General features: G+C 45.4%; 2 protein-coding genes across 5 annotated transcripts in view; one reads left to right on the top strand and one right to left on the bottom strand.

The window, feature by feature from the left end:
• Window positions 1-6,821: 6,821 nt before the first annotated feature.
• Window positions 6,822-15,267, bottom strand: UBE2L6 (ubiquitin conjugating enzyme E2 L6). Of its 2 annotated transcripts, none has more exons than XM_043969537.1 (4): window positions 15,137-15,267; window positions 9,541-9,636; window positions 8,823-9,003; window positions 6,822-7,250 (listed from the first exon to the last, which is right to left on the bottom strand). In XM_043969537.1, exons 1-4 carry the CDS (start codon window positions 15,161-15,163, stop codon window positions 7,093-7,095), a joined length of 462 nt encoding a protein of 153 aa, XP_043825472.1. In that variant the 5' UTR covers window positions 15,164-15,267; the 3' UTR covers window positions 6,822-7,092. The 2 variants fall into 2 exon arrangements, with proteins under 2 accessions (XP_043825472.1, XP_043825471.1); XM_043969536.1 differs by lacking the exon at window positions 15,137-15,267 and adding an exon at window positions 14,105-14,648.
• LOC122730410 (tigger transposable element-derived protein 1-like) overlaps window positions 15,267-17,836 on the top strand; it is a 19,926-nt gene continuing 17,356 nt past the window's right edge. For all 3 annotated transcript variants that reach the window (XM_043969531.1, XM_043969532.1, XM_043969530.1), the window contains exon 1: window positions 15,267-15,282. The gene's annotated coding sequence lies outside the window, so the exon portion shown is untranslated. The remainder of the gene's footprint in view (window positions 15,283-17,836) is intronic.

The following is a 17,836-nucleotide window of genomic DNA, read 5'->3' as shown; positions in this document are numbered from 1 at the left end:
ATAGAGCCCAGGGCCTGGAGTCAGGAAGACCTGAGTTCCAATCCAAACTCAGATACTTACTGCTAGGTATGACCCCAGACAAGTCACTTAACCTGTTTGCCTCAGTTTCCTCAACTGCCAAATAAGCTAGAGAAGGAAATGGCAAATCCCTCTAGTATCTTTGCCAAGAAAACTCCAAATGGGGTCACAAAAGAGTCAGAGGTGACTGAAAAATGGCTGAACCTACACATATGTAGGAAAAGGGTTAGACTTTTCCTATTTGGCCCGAGGGGGCAACTTCATGAGTAATGGGTGGATGAATCAAAGGGAGCAGAATTCCACTAGATATAAGGAAATACTTTCCTTTTTGTTTGTTTTTGTTTTGGCGGGGCAATGAGGGTTAAGTGACTTGCTCAGGGTCACACAGCTAGTAAGTGTTAAGTGTCTAAGGCCAGATTTGAACTCAGGTCCTCCTGAATCCAGGGCCAGTGCTCTATCCATTGTACCATCTAGCTGCACCAGGAAATACTTTCTTATGATAGAATTATCCCCAGGTTGGCTTGTGCCATTTTGGGAAGTAGTAGGTTATCTCTCCCTGAAGGTTTTCAAGAAGAAGGAGTGGTGAAAGGGTGAGGGTGGAGGGGAGAAGATTGCAGAGGGAATTCCTGTTTTGATGTGGGTCAGGCTGGATGGCCTATGAGGTTTCTTCTTTCAAATCTGAGAGCGTCATCCATTCTTTCAACTTTTAAAGTTATATATTTGTTAGGGAAATGGATGTATCTGACACTGACACTTGGTTGTCAGAAACTGTGTTTCCCAAGGTAGAAAGAATGAGGGAATCTGAGGGATACATTCCAGGTTTTAGATTCCCTCTCCACTCTCCATTGGCAGAAACTTCCTTATCTTGCTTCTCCTGGTGAGAAAAGCTTCCTTCCTCACCCTGTCAGCCCATTCAACTGTCACTCTTATCTCTCTGGGGACTATCCCTGACCTAGCAGTCATAAGGATTTAGAAATGGAAAAGACCTTAGGTAATAATAATAATAATAATAACAATAGCTACCATTTATATAGGGTTTTAACTTTGAAGGTTTGCAAAGTGATTTATAAATATCCTCAAATATTTATTCTCACAACAACCTTGGGTGGGATGTGTTACTATTATCTCCATTTTATGGGTGAGGAAACTGAGGCAGACGGTGAAGTGATTTGCTCAGGCCAACACAGCCAGTAAGTGCCTGAGGCCTGATTAGACTCAAGTCTTGTGGCTCCAGGTCCAGAGACCCTAGAAGTGAAAGATTGCAACCCCTTCATTTCCTAAATGAAGAATAAGAAGATCAGAGAAGTTAAGCGACTTGCCAAAGGTGATAAATAGCCAGGTCAGGATGCAAGCCCAAGTCTTCAGGCATCAGTTCCATTGTTCTTCACTCTGATATGACCCCACAGGGTTGGGGGTGTTACCTAAGAAGTGCCTCCCCTACTCCCAGAAGACTGAGCCATTCAATTCTGCATATCTTGTTGCTTCCATAGGCTTAGTCTCAAAGCTTGCTTCCTTTGTCAGGGGCTTATACCTACATTGTGGCCACCATTTTCTCTTTAGCCAGGTTTTTTTTTTTTTTTTCCGGGGCAATGAGGGTTAAGTGACTTGCCCAGGGTCACACAGCTAGTAAGTGTCAAGTGTCTTAGATCAGATTTGAACTCAGGTCCTCCTGAATCCAGGGCCAGTGCATTATCCACTGTGCCCTCCAGCCACCGCCCCCCCCCATTAGGAGTATTTTGAGCAGCCTCCCCCCAGAAGAGATTCCAAGGGTTGGTTTGCCTGGGGAGGAAGGGTGCAGCAGTGATTCTCCATCCTACTGGGGTGCGGTGCGCCTGAAGCCCCAAGGGATCTCTCCAAGTAGCAAAGACAGCAGCAAATGCCAACGTCTGAGTGTCACCAGCAAGTGTGGTTCCCCCACCCCCTACCTTTGTGAAAGGAAGGCCTGAGCAGGGAGGGGTGGGGCAAGGCTTTTCCAGGAAAAGATCAGGCTTGGGAGGGGGCATTCACTAAGAACCAGCAAGGCAGGGGGCAGGAACAGCTGTTGTCGCTATCTTTGTCAGGGGGCCTGGAAAAGGGGCACTCACAGGACAGAGCCAGAGAAGTAGAAGGGACCCTTATGATCATTTAATGCAGGACTTCTTAAACTTTTTCTACTCGTGACCCCTTTCACCCAAGAAAATTTTACGCCACCCCAGGTATATAGATATGTCAAATAGGCATACATAACTTTTTGTTTTGGTTTGGTTTTTTTGGTTGGGCAATGAGGGTTAAGTGACTTGCCCAAGGTCACACAGCTAGTAAGTGTCAAGTGTCTGAAGCTGGATTTGAACTCAGGTACTCCTGAATCCAGGGCCAGTGTTCTATCCACTGCGCCACCTAGCTGTCCCCATACATAACTTTTTACTGTTGCCCAATTTTCTGCAACTCCCAAATTCAGTTATGCCGCCCCATAGGAGCGTCTCAACCCACATTTTAAGAAGCTAAGATCTAGTACAACCCCCTCCTTTTCCAGAAGGGGAAACTGAGGCCCAGGGAGAGGCAACAACTAGCCCACAGTCTCAGCTAGAAACCAGAGTTCTTAAGTCAGAAAATGGTACAAATTCCACTCTATCCTCCTGGCCAAGTCCTCAAAACTTAGAGCACCCAGTGGCCTGTTGTTGGCGCTGCTGTGCCCAATGGGATTTGGTCTCCCATTCAACCTGCCCATAAGGGCACTCAGAATCCTCATACTGGCTCCCACTTCAATATAATTTGAAGGGTTACAAACAACCTTGTGTAGTAGAATCATAAATGAAGAGCTGGAAGGAAGCTATAAAGTCATCTAAGCCCTCATTGAACAGATGAAGAAACTGAGTTAACAGGTTAAGTCACTTGTTAAGAGGAAGAACCTGAATTAGAACCCAGGTCCCCCAACTCCAGATCCAGCACTCCTCTCACTGTACCTGCTGTCTCCAATGATGAATGAGCAGAGAGTAGGTTCACTCCATCACCCTCAAAGTTAGGAGCCCAGAACGCTTCTGCTCTACCACCCTGCAATAGTATTAAGTATCCCCATCTCGTTGTTGTATTTCAGTCAAGTCTAACTCTCTATGATCCCATTTGGGGTTTTCTTGGCAAAGATACTGAAGTGGTTTACCATTTTCAGCTCATTTGGCAGATGATGAAACTGAGGCAAACAGGGTGAAGTGACTTGCCCACGGTCACACAGCTAGTAAGTGTCTGAGGCAGATAGGAACTCAGTCAGCCTTCCTGACTCCAGACCCAGCACCCCATCCCCTGGGTCATCCAGCAGTCCTCAACTATACCTAGTGAGTGTCAGAGACTCCTGACTCTCAGTTCCCCCCACCATGCTGCCTGCCTTTCTATCAAAGAGCAGGGCACCTGCCCAGAGTTCCTTCCCCTTTTCTTCAGTTCACACCTTCTCATGATGAAGACCCCGAGTAAGGAGATAGGAGATCAGCTCCCTGGACTCAAAGATGACATTGTGACAGCTCTTCTCTCTCTAAAGTTCTTCAAGGAAGACAATCTCCACTTTAACCGCATAATTCTCTACCGCCAGTTCTGGAAGGTTCTGTCTCATATCTCCCTAAAATCCCTCCAGCTGCAGTTTGGCCTTTTTTTTTTTTTTTAGTGAGGCAATTGGGGTTAAGTGACTTGCCGAGGGTCACACAGCTAGTAAGTGTTAAATGTCTGAGGCCAGATTTGAACTCAGGTCCTCCTGAATCTAGGGATGGTGCTCTATCCACTGCACCACCTAGCTGCCCCCCAGTTTGACCTTTTGCACCCGTTGATTGATATTCGGAGCAAACCTTAAAACACCACCTAACTGTCAGCAACTACTGATGCTTGGCCCCCATCCTCGGGGGCATTACATTTTCTCTTTGGGGCCTGGTCTCCTCAGCTCAGTTGGTTAGAGTGGGGTGCAGATGAAGCCCCGGCTTTTAACCTGATCCTTCAGTCAGCTTCCCTGCTCAATGTGAAGAGACTCAGCAGAAAGGGACAGTTGAATCTGGATTCAGGCAGATAGGAATCCAACAGGAGAAAAAAGGGAAGGGAGTTTTAAGCACCAGGGAAGAGGACCCCAGGCAGGGCCATAGAAGAACAGCCTGCTTCCAGGAGCCAGAGTTGGAAAAGGGAGTAGGAGAGGAGGCAGGAAAGGCAGCTGACTATGGAGAGTCATTCGCAAATACCGTTCAGAGGAGCTTGGATTTTACCAAGAGAGCCATAGGGAGCCACTGAAGATTGTTGAGGCAAGGAGTGGTCTAACCAGATCTAGTCAGCAAGCATTTATCATGCACTTCCTGTGGTACTTAGTGTTGGGGATACAAAAAGAGGGAAAAGACAGTCCCTGCCCTCAAGGCGTTCACAATCTAAGGGGAAAGACCAGAAGCAAACAAAAATGTACAAAGCAAGCTCTATTCAAGATGAATAGGGAATAATTAACCGAGGGAAAGGCTTCCTGTATAAGGTGAGATTTTAGTTGAGACATGAAGGAAGTCAGGGAAGCCGGCAGGCAGAGAGGGAAGAATGGATGTGTTTCAGGCAAAACAAAAACAAAAACAAACAAAAACCCAACTCCCCGCACAGACAGAAGCCGGAAAGCTGGTGTCACTAGATGGAAGAGTAAGGGGCAGGGGGTAGGGGGTGGGGTCCAAGCTCTGAAAGGCTTAGAATGCCAAGCACAAGATTTTGTATTTGGTCCTGGAGGTGATAGGGAGCCAAAGGAGTTTATTGTCTCAGAGGGCGGCATGGTCGAAGCTACAGAGATCTACACAGAAAATGGATTATTCTGATGGGAGGGTTAAAGGCTGGCTCTGTGGGCAGAGACCATGGAGAAGAGGAAATGGGGGTCAGGTGAAAGTTTAAGAGATTAGAGAGGTGGAATTTTGAGGATCTGGAACTGCTGCCCGTAAAACCTGAGGGGAATGAAGAAAGATAACCCGCAGGCTCCTACCTACCTGACCCTGACTTAGTCTTCTCCTCTATAAAACTGGGAGACTAATCTTTTGTTTGCTTCCAGGCAAAAAGCTGGGCCAGATGACTTTTTGCAGCCTCTTCCAGCTTTAGGATGATCTGGGTTCTGGGAAAAATGTTGTTGTTTGTCCTTTGTTCTAGAAGAGGACCATGACACATCTGGAGGTGATGTCATAACTTGCAGTGATTTGGATTGAAGTGAGGGAGGGCTGTACCAAGTCACCAACCTCATTCCCTCCTCTAGAACCCTCTGGGACCAGTGGCAAGATATATATCCGGATGACTGGAGATGGCCAGGATGTTTAAGACAGTTGGGGTTAAGTGACTTGCCCAGGATCACACAGCTAGTCAGTGTCTGAGGCAAGATTGAAACTCAGGTCTTCCCAACTTTAGGGACAGTGATCTATCTACTATAACACCTCAGTGCCTCCAGGGAAGAAATGCATTGCTGAAATCACTGGGCAGCTAGGTGGCACAGTGGATAAAGCACTGGCCCTGGATTCAGGAGGACCTGAGTTCAAATCCAGTCTCAGACACTTGACACTTACTAGCTGTATGACCCTGGGCAAGTCACTTAACTCTCATTGTCCTGTGAAACAAAACAAAACAAAACCAAACCAAAAAAACCTGCATCCTGAAGTCACTATCACTCTCATCAAGGGATGCTCCCCCCAACCCCATTAAGAGGGGCCAGTGGGAGGAGCGGGGAAGCTAGGTGGCACAGTGGATAAAGCACTGGCCCTGGATTCAGGAGGACCTGAGTTCAAATCCAGTCTCAGACACTTGACACTCACTAGCTGTGTGACCCTGGGCAAGTCACATAATCCTCATTGCCCCGTGGGGGGGGGGGGCGGAAAGAGGGGCCTGTGGTATGGTTGAAAAGACTCAGACTTTGGAGTCAGGATACCTGAGTTCTATCACAGCATTGGGCATTAGCTCATTGAGCTAGAAAGCTCACTTTGGCCCTTTGAGCCTCAGTTTCCCTATCTATAAAATGAGGAGAGAAAATAATACTTTATTTGAATTGAGTCTTGAAAAATGTGTAGGATTTCTACTAAACTCCCTCCCTCCCTTACAAGGCAGTGTATGGATATTTTTTATACTGTAGAGCATCTGACACCATGTAAATAAAGTCTCTAAGTGGGACTTCTCTTCATACTTGGGTTAGAAGAAGAATGGGGGGGCAGCTAGGTGGCACCCTGGAGTCAGGAGGACCTGAGTTCAAATCTGACCTCAAACACTTGACACTAGCTGTGTGAACCTGGGCAAGTCATTTAACCCTCATTGCCCCGCAAAAACTAAGTTAAATTAAAAGAAGAAGAATGAGGGAAAGCAAGATTGGTTTAGCCTAACTCCTCAAGCCTGCTAGAAAAACAGCTTAGGGAATACAAAGACAGGATGACCCACTTCATGTTTTTGAAGATAAATATTTTTTTTTGTTTGGTTGGTTTTTTTGTTTTTGCTTTGTTTGGGGCGGGGCAATGAGGGTTAAGTGACTTGCCCAGGGTCACACAGCTGCTAAGTGTCAAGTGTCTGAGTCTGGATTTGAACTCAGGTCCTCCTGAATTCGGGGCTGGTGCTTTATCCACTGCGCCCCCTAGCTGCCCTCTTTGAAGATAAATATTGCAGACTTCAGCCTTCTCTTCACCAGATGGTCAGCCCTCTGTCTGCTCCAAATACTTCCCTTCTATAACCCTATGCCTAGAAGGAGCATAGAGCCAGGGGAGTTCAAAACAGATTTACTCAGCAGGGAGAAGGCCAGGCCTCCGTCTCTACCTTTGGGGAGCTTGTAACCCCAAAGGAAGTAATTTATTCCAGCATATGTTTTCTTCGCTTTTTTATGTAAATAGTATCTTGTTTTTTTCCAATTACATGTAAAGATAGTTTTCAACCTTCATTTTTTAAAATAAGATTCCCTTTCATAAGGCCTGCTCTTTAAGATCTTTTTCTGGCCCCGTACGTCATTTTCCTAAGCAGGTCCAGACCTTGACATCAGAATCAAGGGAGCCATCCCCACCCAGGAGGCCACGTCCGTTCATCAGAGAAGTGACTCTTTGTGGAAAAGTCAAGTAGACGGACACGAGGAGGAGATGATCAGAATCACTGGCTAACAGGTCGATCTTCCCCAAACTTGAGAGTGAATTTCTCAGCATCCTTCATGAACTGACTTCGGTTCTTAAAGTACATGTTAGCCAGGTCTGGCCGGAGCGGCAGACCTTCTTTAAGGGTGTTCACCAGGTCGATGAGAGCCTTCAGCACTGGAGAGGGAAATGAAGGAATTCATGACAAAAATGTTTCTGAAGCGCTCACCATTGGGCTAAGTCTTGGGGATACAAATACAAAAGAGCCAGAGTTCCTGCCCTCAGGAAGCTTTGCACCTAACAGACGAGACAATATAGATCGGGAAGTTTAACACTTACTAGCTGTGTGACCCTGGGCAAGTCACTTAACCCCAATTGCCTCACTAAAATATAGATAGATAGATGATATATAGATGTAGATGTAGATGTAGATGTAGATGTAGATGTAGATGTAGATAGAGATAGAGATAGAGATAGAGATAGAGATAGAGATAGAGATAGAGATAGGGATAGAGATAGAGATAGAGATAGAGATAGAGATAGAGATAGAGATAGAGATAGAGATAGAGATAGAGATAGAGATAGAGATAGAGATAGAGATAGAGATAGAGATAGAGATAGAGATAGAGATAGAGATAGAGATAGATAGATCTGGCAGTGAGGACAAGGAAAGTGTTTTGCTCCAAGAAAGAGCCAGGAGTCAGAGCTGAGGAAAGAGACATTGGCAGAGGGATATCCACTGGCTCCCCAGTCCTGTGGGCAGCCAGCCCACCATATTGCACTCTCAAAATCCAGAGCGTCCTCCCAGGTGTAATTTCAGTGATACCACCCGAAGAAGTTCAATCCTGGGTGGTGCCTCCAAACTCATTGAATTCCAACACCAACTAGCTCCCTTGATCATGATGCCCAAAGTCTTAACTCCTTCTTTTACCACTCTTGCCCGCAATACTTCCCACTAAAAAGTAGCTCTCTGTAGTTGCAGAGAACTGGAAACAAAATGGAAACCCACCAACTTGGGGGGAGAGGGATGGTTGAACAAACTGTAGTATATGAATGTGATGCAATATTACCTTGCTATAAGAAACAATGACTATGAAGGGGCAGCTAGGTGGTGCAGTGGATAGAGCATTGACCCTGGAGTCAGGAGGACCTGAGTTCAAATCTGGCCTCAGACATTTAACACTTACTAGCTGTGTGACCCTGGGCAAGTCTCTTAACCCCAATTGTCTCACTAAAAAAAAAAAATAAGTAAATAATAATAAAAAAAGATGACGCGTGACATTGCATTAAGTTCTAAAGGCTCCGTGAAAAAATACATTTCCCTCCTTTCGGCCAAGAGGTGGTGAACTACTGTTGTTGAGTCTTGTATATGTTGTCTGTCACAGCCACTATGTTGGCCTGTTTGGATTAACTGTTTTTCTTTCTCATGGTGGAGGGTTCTGCGGGAGGTAGGACAGTACTGGGAAAGGGTAGCAGTGTGAAAAAACAAAAATCATCAATGAAACAATTTTTTTAAAAAATTAAAAGGAAAACTAGTTCTGTGGCCGGGTCTGCACCTGCATCTCATGACCCATTTTTGATCTGGCTGCTGTTTCCCCTAGGACATGACAGTTTGACTCTTACCTTCTCAAGCTTCACTAGTCCTCACTCACTACCATCCACCCATCCTCTATGAGCCCTTCCTGCCCTGTGAGTCACTCTCCAAAGAAAATCCAGTCCTTGGTGGTTGGCACGGGCCCTGGCGCTCACCTTCACGAATTTTGGTGCGGGCTGTCCAGGATTGGAGGAGAGGCAGGCACACTTCTCCATCCTCAGTCACATTGGGGTGATATATCTTGGTTATGAAATTCAGCTGCGGAGGGCTGAAGGGGTAGTTTTGTGGAAAGGTGATTCTAAACTTGAAAGCCCTAAGGTTGTAGGGTTCTTGGTCCTGGGAGGAAAAGAGAAGAGAGAAGTCATAGCTCTCCTAGGGAGTTAATGCCATGCAACTGAGAGCGTGTTTGGGAATAGAGAATTAGACCTTAGAATCATCTAATCTAACCTCCTCATTTTATAAATGTGGAAACTGAAGTCAGGGAACATAGAGGGACTTGTCCACAGTCAAATAGGTGGTACGTAGCAGAGCCAGGATTAAAATCTAGGTTCCCAAAACGCAGTGATCTCTCCACTATACCAAGCTGGGAGACAGGGAGGAATTGAACCCCAAACCCACAGCACCACCCACCCGCTTCCACACCTGGGATACCCAACCTTAGGTACAATTGAATTCAGGAAGTGATTCTTGGGAAATATATTCACTATAGTGAGATAATATAGTGGTCGAAATAAGAATAATATCTGGTGTTAGGACCACAGACGACAAGTCTGTCTGGTGAGTTCTACAAGGATGAGTATCTCTCCATTACAGACAAGGAAACCCAGACTCAGGGAGGTAGAGCACCTGAGAAGGGCCCCATCTGGGACTCACCGGGAGAAGCAATGCATTCCACACAAGCACATTGGAGTTTTCACTGTTCAGGTCCCTAAGGTAACTCGGGAGTTCTTCCTGCAGTGCCTCCAACTCCTGCAGGGCAAACACCAAGAGAACCACTCTGCTCACCAACCCTATCCCTCTCCCTTCAAACCCCTATAGTTTCAGAAACCAGCCTTCTCGAACCCAGGGTCAAACAGCCCTCTTGGGGAAAAGAAAAGGGACCAAGGTCAAGGCAGAAGACAAAGAAGTTCTCTAAAACGACTTCCAGCCAGACAGCCTAAGATCATGTGACCCAGTTCAGTGTCCCCATAGTTATTTTATTTTATTTTATTTTATTTTTTGCAGAGCAATGAGGGTTTAAGTGACTTGCCCAGGGTCACACAGCTAGTAAGTGACAAGTATCTGAGGCCAGATTTGAACTCAGGTCCTCCTGAATCCAGGGCCAGTACTCTATCCGCTGTACCACCTAGCTGCCCCCTCCCCATAGTTATTAAAGGCAGCATGGGGTAATGTAAATGGTAGACCTACAGTCTAGAAAACCCAGGTTCAAATCCAGCCTCATCACTTCTTAGCTGTATGACCACGGACAAGCCACTGAACTTCTTGAAGCCTCAGTTTCCTCATCTGCCAAATGGAGGATAATGACCCTTGAAGTATCTATCTCACATGGTTGTTGTGAAGTTCACATGAAATCATGTGTATAAAGGACTTTGTAAATTTTGAAGTGTAATATGTGTCTATTATGGCTAAAACTCATAGACTCTTAGTTAGCAAGGACCTTGGAGTCTATCGAGTTCAAACCATACCCTAACAAGGAGGATGATGATGTTGAAGAAGGAAGAAGGAAGGAGGAGGAGGGAGACGAAGAGGAGGAGAAGGAGAGGAAGGAGGAGGAGGAGGAAGAAGAAGAAGATTCCATATCGTGCTTAAGCATATATTAACTGATTTGATTTTTCACAACTATGGGAGGTAGGTGCTACTATTATTAATCCCCATTTTATAGATGAAGAAACTATATCAAATAGAGGTTAGGAGATTTGCCCAGGGTCACACAATTAATTTCTGAAGCAGGATTTGAATTCAGGTCTGCCTAATTTCAAGCCCTAAACTCTGCCCATAGTGCTAGATATTTGCCCAAGTCATAAAGTGGTCATCTGTTGTTATTATTATTGCTACTGATGCTGATCCTTAGTTTTTAAAAAGAACCAGTGACCTCATGGGTGAATTCAATTTAAATGAGGCAAAGTCATCAGCCTTACTCTCTCTACCTGAGTCATCTAACCTTTCATTGAAGACTTTCACTCAAGAGAAACCAATTATATCCCAAGGCAAACCATTCCATTATGGGATAGCTCTATTTTACAATGACCAAGAGGCTTGGGTTGGGACTTATTATTGGCCAATCAGTGAGAGTCAGAGTGATTTGAGTTTAAGGCATACTCAAGTACCTCTATTTGAATCCCAATGGGCCTTACCAAAGCCTGGATTTCCAGAGCTCTATTTCAAGAAATCCACTTTCCTTTGGTCACAGTACCCACATGTAAGTGTATGATTCCCTATGTGAGCAGAGGAAGAAAGAGGGAAGGAAGAGAGGGAGGAAGGAAGGAAGGGAGGGAGGGAAGGGGGAAGAAAGAGGGAAGGAAGAGAGGGAGGAAGGGAGGGAGGGAGGGAGGAAGGAAGGAAGGAAGGAAGGAAGGAAGGAAGGAAGGAAGGAAGGAAGGAAGGAAGGAAGGAAGGAAGGAAGGAAGGAAGGAAGGAAGGAAGGAAATAGCAGCATCACCCAAATGGATCTGGCCAGTTGGGTCCCCAGTGGGGCAGCTACTACTTCTCACAGATTGTTGTTTGTCCTTCATTCTCCAAGAAGACCAATGACATCAGGAAGGTGATGTCTTGACTTGCAAGAGAATTATGTGACATACATTTTGCCACTGGACCCAGATGGCTCTGGAGGAGAGAATGAGGCTGATGATTTTGCACAGCCTTGCCTCACTCAAATCCAATTTACTTGAAAGTCAAGGAGGAAATGAGTTCAAAGCCAGTCTCAGACAACTGACACTTACTAGCTGTGTAACCCTGGGCAAGTCACTTAACTCCGATTGCCTCAAACATCTGTCATTCAACATGCCAAGGCATTTATTTCTGCTCTCTCCACACACCCAGCCCCTAGCCCCAGCTTTACGTCATCTTCAGATATGATAACCATAGGGTTTATGCTTTTATCCAAGCCACTGAGGGTACAGTAATATATCTTGCCCTTTGAGGAAGTGGGAGGGGAAAGAGATAAGGGGGGAGGGGGAGGAGTTTACTATTAAAAAAAAGATGGGGGCAGCTAGGTGGTGCAGTGGATAGAGCACCGGCCCTGGATTCAGGAGGACCTGAGTTCAAATTCAGCCTCAGACACTTGACACTTACTAGCTGTGTGACCCTGGGCAAGTCACTTAACCCCAATTGCCTCACTAAAAAAAAAAAAAAAAAAAAAAAAGATGAGCAGGATGCTATCAGAAAAACCTGGAAAGACTTACATGAACTGATGCAAAGTGAAATGTACTGTATACAAAATAACAGCAATATTGGAAGATGATATATTGCGAATGATTTTTATTATGTTCAGCAATACAATGATCCAAGACAACTCTGAAGGATTTATGAAAAATGCAATCCACGTACCGAGAAAGAACTGATGGTATCTGAATACAGATGGATGTATATTTTGTTGTTGTTGTTAGTTCCTTGTTCTAAAGTTTTTTTGTCTGCTGTTTGTGTGACTGCACATGTATAACTTATATTGAATTGCTTGAGTTCTTAAGCAAGGGAGAGGGAGGAAGGAAGAGAATTTGGAGCACAAAGTTTTCAAAATCGATGCTACGATTTGTTTTTATGTGTAAGGTGAGGAACATTCTCAATAAATAAATATCCAAGCCACTGAGAAAAATGTACAACAGTATAGATTCCTCTGTCACAGCAGTAGAGATTTCACTTTAAGTTGATGGGTCATGATGACTCTTTGGTTCCAGCAATTCACCTCATTCAAATTCCACTTAAGAGGAATATGGATGCTGATTGAACCATACTATTTCTTTTGGTTTTGGTGCTGTTGTTTTTCTATTTTGAGGTTTTTCCTTATTTCTCTGATTCTTCTCTTATAGCATTACTGATGCAGAAACATGTTTAATGTTGTTATGTATAGGTATATGTATATATGTGTGTGTGTGTATATATATATATATTTTTAACCTATATCAGATTGCCTGCTGTCTAGGGGAGAGGGAGAGGGAGGGAAGGGAGGGAGAAAAAACTGAAATTGGAAACTTATATAAACAAATGCTGAAAACTATCTCTACATGTAACTGGAAAATAATAAAATACTTTTATTTAAAAAAAAACAAATTCCACCTAAGTTACCACAGACTTGCCCACATCTCCCCATCTGGTCCACCAGGGTATCCTGAGACACTTTATTAAGTGCTTAGCTGAAATCTAGGGTGTCTGTCAAGGTTTGGATGTCCAGATTATATAGGATCATAGATTTAGTGCTAGATGAGACCTCAGTGGCCATCCAGGCCAACCCAGCCTTCTTCCTAACAGATAAGGAAACTGAACACAAAGAGGTTCAAAAACTTTCCCATGGTCACACTGCTAATTATTATTAGAGACAGGATATGAACCCAGGTCTTCCTGACCTCAAGTCAAGCATTTTCCTCTTCTGGGTCACAAAATCTAAGTAACTATGTCTGAGGCAGGTCCCTTATCTAGCAATCTGGTAACACTGTCAAGAAAGAAAATGAGGTTAGTGTAACACGGTTTCTTCTTGATGTGATCACTGGCTCTTTTTCTCAATATTCACTGAACGTTCCTTCCATAGCATGTTCTAGATTTTTACCAGGAACTGAAGCCTTATCCTGTAGATTTCTTTTTCTTACCATTTCTTGTTTGTTTGTTTGTTTTGTTTTTTGGTGAGGCAATTGGGGTTAAGTGACTTGCCCAGGGTCACACAGCTAGTAAGTGTCAAGGGTCTGAGGCTGGATTTGAACTCAGGTACTTCTGAATCCAGGGCCGGTACTCTATCCACTGTGCCACCTAGCTGCCCCTGCCATTTCTTAACAATGGAACAACATTGCCTGTGTCCATTTCTCTGGGACCTCAATCATTTTGCAGAACCTTTTGAAAACCACTGATGATGACTCATCAGTCACATCTACCATCTTTTTCAGACCCTGTGTTGTACCTTGGCCTGGAGACTTGAATCATTCAGGGCAGCTAGTGCTCTTATCATTTCCCTACTGATTGTTTATTTTTACTCCCTTTTAGCTGTTTTTATTTTCTTGTTTCTAGTTCAAAGATCATTCTTGACAGAGGAAAAAAAAATCCAACCCTAAGCAGTTCTGACTTTTCTCCATCAACATGAGCAGGGGCTCTTTTTCTTCTTTGAATGCCTCTGTCCTGAATACAGCTTTTAAAAAAGCCTTTTGGGGCAGCTAGATGGCGCAGTGGATAGAGCACCGGCCCTGGAGTCAGGAGGACCTGAGTTCAAATCCAGCCTCAGACACTTAACACTTACCTGAAGTCGTCTCTCAGCTAAAGTGTTCTCAGGATGCCACTGCTGCCTGCCTGGATCCCAGGAGACCTGGTCCCAAGATGGACAGTGCCACACCATACCAAGGCTCTAGGGGTCTGCCAAGGGTGACTCTCCCCAAAACTCCGCCCTCCCTCGCAGCCAGTTCACTTGAACTCTCAGCGTCAGAGGACTAGGCTCTATAAGGAACGTTGGAGAGCATCCATCTGTGCAGTAAACAAGCCTGGAGAGGCTAGGAAGTCCTTTGCCTCCGATCTCACAGGTAGCAAGTTCGGAATCCAGTGCTCTTCACCTCTCCCCCTGCCACCTCTATTCTATATAATTAGAATGTGAGGTCCTCGAAGGCAGCAAGCCTGGATTTTTCCTTTCTTAGTCTCCCCGGCACTTAGTTCAATGCCCGGCACACAGGAAATATTTAAACAAACGCTCGTTGACTGATTATTTCTATTCGATGAATGTGGTCATTTCTAGCAAGGAAACGAAACTGAAAGAGACTCAAAGGCGGACTCATCGGCCGCCACAGCCCAGTGCCTCCTTGTGCACCCCAGGGGGACGAGCGGACACCCTCTCCGTCTGCCCACCCCCACCCCCACCCCCAATCCAGCTCTCGTCTGCTTCTTCCTGTCCTCCTCACTTGCCACTTCTCTGATGAAGGGATGGATTCGGGAGGGAAGGAACCCGGGTTCCGTACGTTGGAAATCTAGGAACTGTTGCTCCTGTCCGGGTCCATGGGCAGATGAGCGAGCCCAGAGGGAGGATAGAAGAAGGGAAGTATTGGGGGGCGGGGCGGTATGAGGCGAGGTCGGGGGGTGGAGGGACCTGGGAGTGTGGTAAGAGGGGGACCAGGAGCCTGGGAGAATAGGGTGTAAGAGAGTGGGTAGTTGATGCTCTGGGGCAGAGGGGATGAGGCAACCCCTGGAGCCTCAGAGTAGGGCGCGTTCCCCCCTCACACACACACACACACACACACACACACACACACACACACACAAGCTCCTCCCAGCCAAGAGTGCTTACCTTCGCAGCGCGCTTGCGTGCAGTCATCTCTGGGGATGTCAGGAGTAGCGGCTTGGGGGGAACTCCTGGCTGACGGAGAGGCAGGGAGGTTGGAGTCCGGGTTACCTTGAAAGTGGCTTCGGACTCGAGGATTTGCCCTGGACCAGGTAGGAGTCGTGAGAGTTGTGCTCTCTGGATGATCTTGGTCCAGACCCTCCTTCCCTTCTAGTCCTGTTTCCCTAAATGTAAAATGAAGGAATTGACTGGGATTCTCTTTGAGGTCTCTCCTCCCTTTGAGGTTTTTCTCGATGCTCCGCCCCGCCCCGCCCCGCCCCTTCTTGCCTCGGCCCCGCCTCCCGGAGTCCTGGTTGCAGGTGCACTTTCCACACCCAGCAGGGCTAAGAAGATGCAGAGCAGCTTAAGGGAACTTTTAACTCGCAGATCTGGAGACAGCGGTCGAGCAGAGCCTAACGAGTGCCTCACTCAGCTTGGCAGACAAGTACGAGAGGCTCTGAAAAATAATCAACTATATAGTGCTCCCCCTCTTTATTCAAGAGATGGGGGGGGGGCAGGTAGGTGGCCCAGTGGATAGAGCACCGGCCCTGGATTCAGGAGCACCTGAGTTCAAATTCAGCCTCAGACACTTACTAGCTGAGTGACCCTGGGCAAGTCACTCATTGTCCCGCAAAAAACAAAAAAAAAAAAAGAAAAAGGAGGTGGGGGCTATGGGCATGGAATATTGCTATACTGTCACACTGTAGATAAATTCATTATTTTAACAAACGTTTCTTTTTATTTTTCAATCTTTGTTACAAGGAATGTCTCAAGGGCGGGGGGGGGGGGGGATGCGGCTAGGTAGGGCAGTGCTTAGAGCACCGGCCCTGAAGTCAGGAGGACCTGAGTTCAAATTTGGTCTCAGATATTTTCTAGCTGTGTGACCCTGAGCAAGTCATTTAACCCCAATTGCTTCAAAAGAATAACATTAGCCCCTACATTCCAGGGTTGTTATGAAGAACAAACAGCACAGTACACGTAGGGCACTTTGAAAACTTTAAAGCGAAGAACCACTAGGTGGCAGTACACACGACACCGTCCCTGGAGTCAGGAGGACCTGAGTTCAAATGCGACCTAAGACACTCACTAGTTGTGTGATGCTGGGCAAGTCACTTAACCCCGATTGCCTCTGAATAAAAAAGAAGAAAATCTGAAAGTGCTATGCAAATGCTAGCTTTTAATTCTGTTCAGTAAAATACAGGAAAAAGGGCTGGCCTTTAATTAGGGAGACCTGAGGTGGGAGTCTTACTCAGTTGCTTTAACTGGAGTCATACAACTCAGAGATGCAGAGTAGGAAGGCCCCTCAGAGATCATCTGGTTCAAGGCTTTCGTTTTTTACAGATGGGGAAACTGAGGTGCAAAAGCAGGAAATGACTTGTTTCTGCTTCTGTGCCTCTCTCCAGAGCTCTGTTTTGTAACGATTGGAATAACGCCACCTGCTGGATACTTACTGTAGAAGAGTTCTGCCCATGAAGGGAAGGTCTTTGAGGGCAAGACCAGGAGTCAGGAAGTGACACGGGCTAGTGGGAGGAGGAAGGAAGAGACGGGCGCTCGGTCTCACGCTCTTTCTTCTGGACTCTGGTGGAGAAGGGAGCTAGAAATGTGCTCTCCCTTTAATAGATAGGAATCTAGGCCTTTGTCTCTCTCTTTACCTAATTCTTATTCTCCTTAATAAATGCTTAAAAGTCTAACTCTTGCTAAAGCTTATAATTGATTGGCGACCACTCATTAGATATTTTAGACAGTTTAGGTAGAATTTTAGCCCTTAACAGTTTTGAGAGATGGACTAGCTTTGAAAAGACACTTTTCTCTGGCCACCACTCCCCTAGTCAAATATAAGCTCCTTGTGGGCAGGGGTTGTCTCATCTTTCTATTTGTATACCCAGCACATATATTTCCCCCCTCTTTTTATTTTTTCTCAATTTTAAAATAAAACTAGCATTTCCATATACATTTTGGAACAGACAGCAAGGATTATGAAGGGTTATGTGCAACTTGTTTTTCTTTGTAAGTACAAAATAAGTTCAATAAATAACATTAAAGGCAGTCCTGTTTGTCTTTGATTCCTTCTGGTCTTCTGTTCTCTTCTCATTTGGGGTGGTGGGTTAGAAATGCCACTCTCCCTAGCCCTCCTCTTTCCACCCCCAAGGTGGGGAAGGGAAGGCAAACCCTTTGTACCAAATATTAATAGCCAAGCAAAACAAATTTCCCCCACTGACTATGTCCAAAAATGAATATCTTTTTTGCTTCTAAAATCCATCATCTCTTTGTCAGGAGGTGCTTACTGTGCTTCATCACTAGTACCTGGGAATTTTGGTTGCTTATTACATCAGAGTTCTTAAGTCTTTCAAATTTATTTTTCTTTACACTGTTGTACTACTTGTTTTCTTGGTTCTGCTCATTTCACTCTGTTTGTTATCAGTTCATGCAAATCTTTCCAGGCTTCTCTGAAATAATTCTGGTTCTGCCACTCTCTAGGACTCAGTTTCCCCAACTGCAAAATAGGGACAATAAGTTCTGACTAATACCTCTTAGGGTCCTTGTGATGGTGAGGATTGTTGTTGTTGTTGTTGTTTTGTGAGGCAATTGGGGTTAAGTGACTTGCCCAGGGTCACACAGCTAGTAAGTGTCAAATGTCTGAAACCAGATTTGAACTCAGGTCCTCCT

The sequence above is a fragment of the Dromiciops gliroides genome, chromosome 6 (assembly GCF_019393635.1).
Source record: "Dromiciops gliroides isolate mDroGli1 chromosome 6, mDroGli1.pri, whole genome shotgun sequence".
NCBI classification, from domain to species: domain Eukaryota; kingdom Metazoa; phylum Chordata; class Mammalia; order Microbiotheria; family Microbiotheriidae; genus Dromiciops; species Dromiciops gliroides.
The sequence above is the reverse complement of the archived record's forward strand: the minus strand, read 5'-3'. Positions and strand labels throughout refer to the sequence as shown.

What these genes read in the sequence shown, in the direction of transcription:
- UBE2L6 (XM_043969536.1), bottom strand. Translation starts at nt 14,200, where the DNA reads ATGGTGTGGCACTGTCCATCTTGGGACCAGGTCTCCTGGGATCCAGGC. An exon ending in TAGCTGAGAGACGACTTCAG is followed by an intron (nt 9,637 to 14,104) that starts GTAAGTGTTAAG and finishes TTTGCCCTGCAG; the next exon opens with GAGTTGGAGGCACTGCAGGA. An exon ending in CCGCACCAAAATTCGTGAAG is followed by an intron (nt 7,251 to 8,822) that starts GTGAGCGCCAGG and finishes TTCCCTCTCCAG; the next exon opens with TGCTGAAGGCTCTCATCGAC.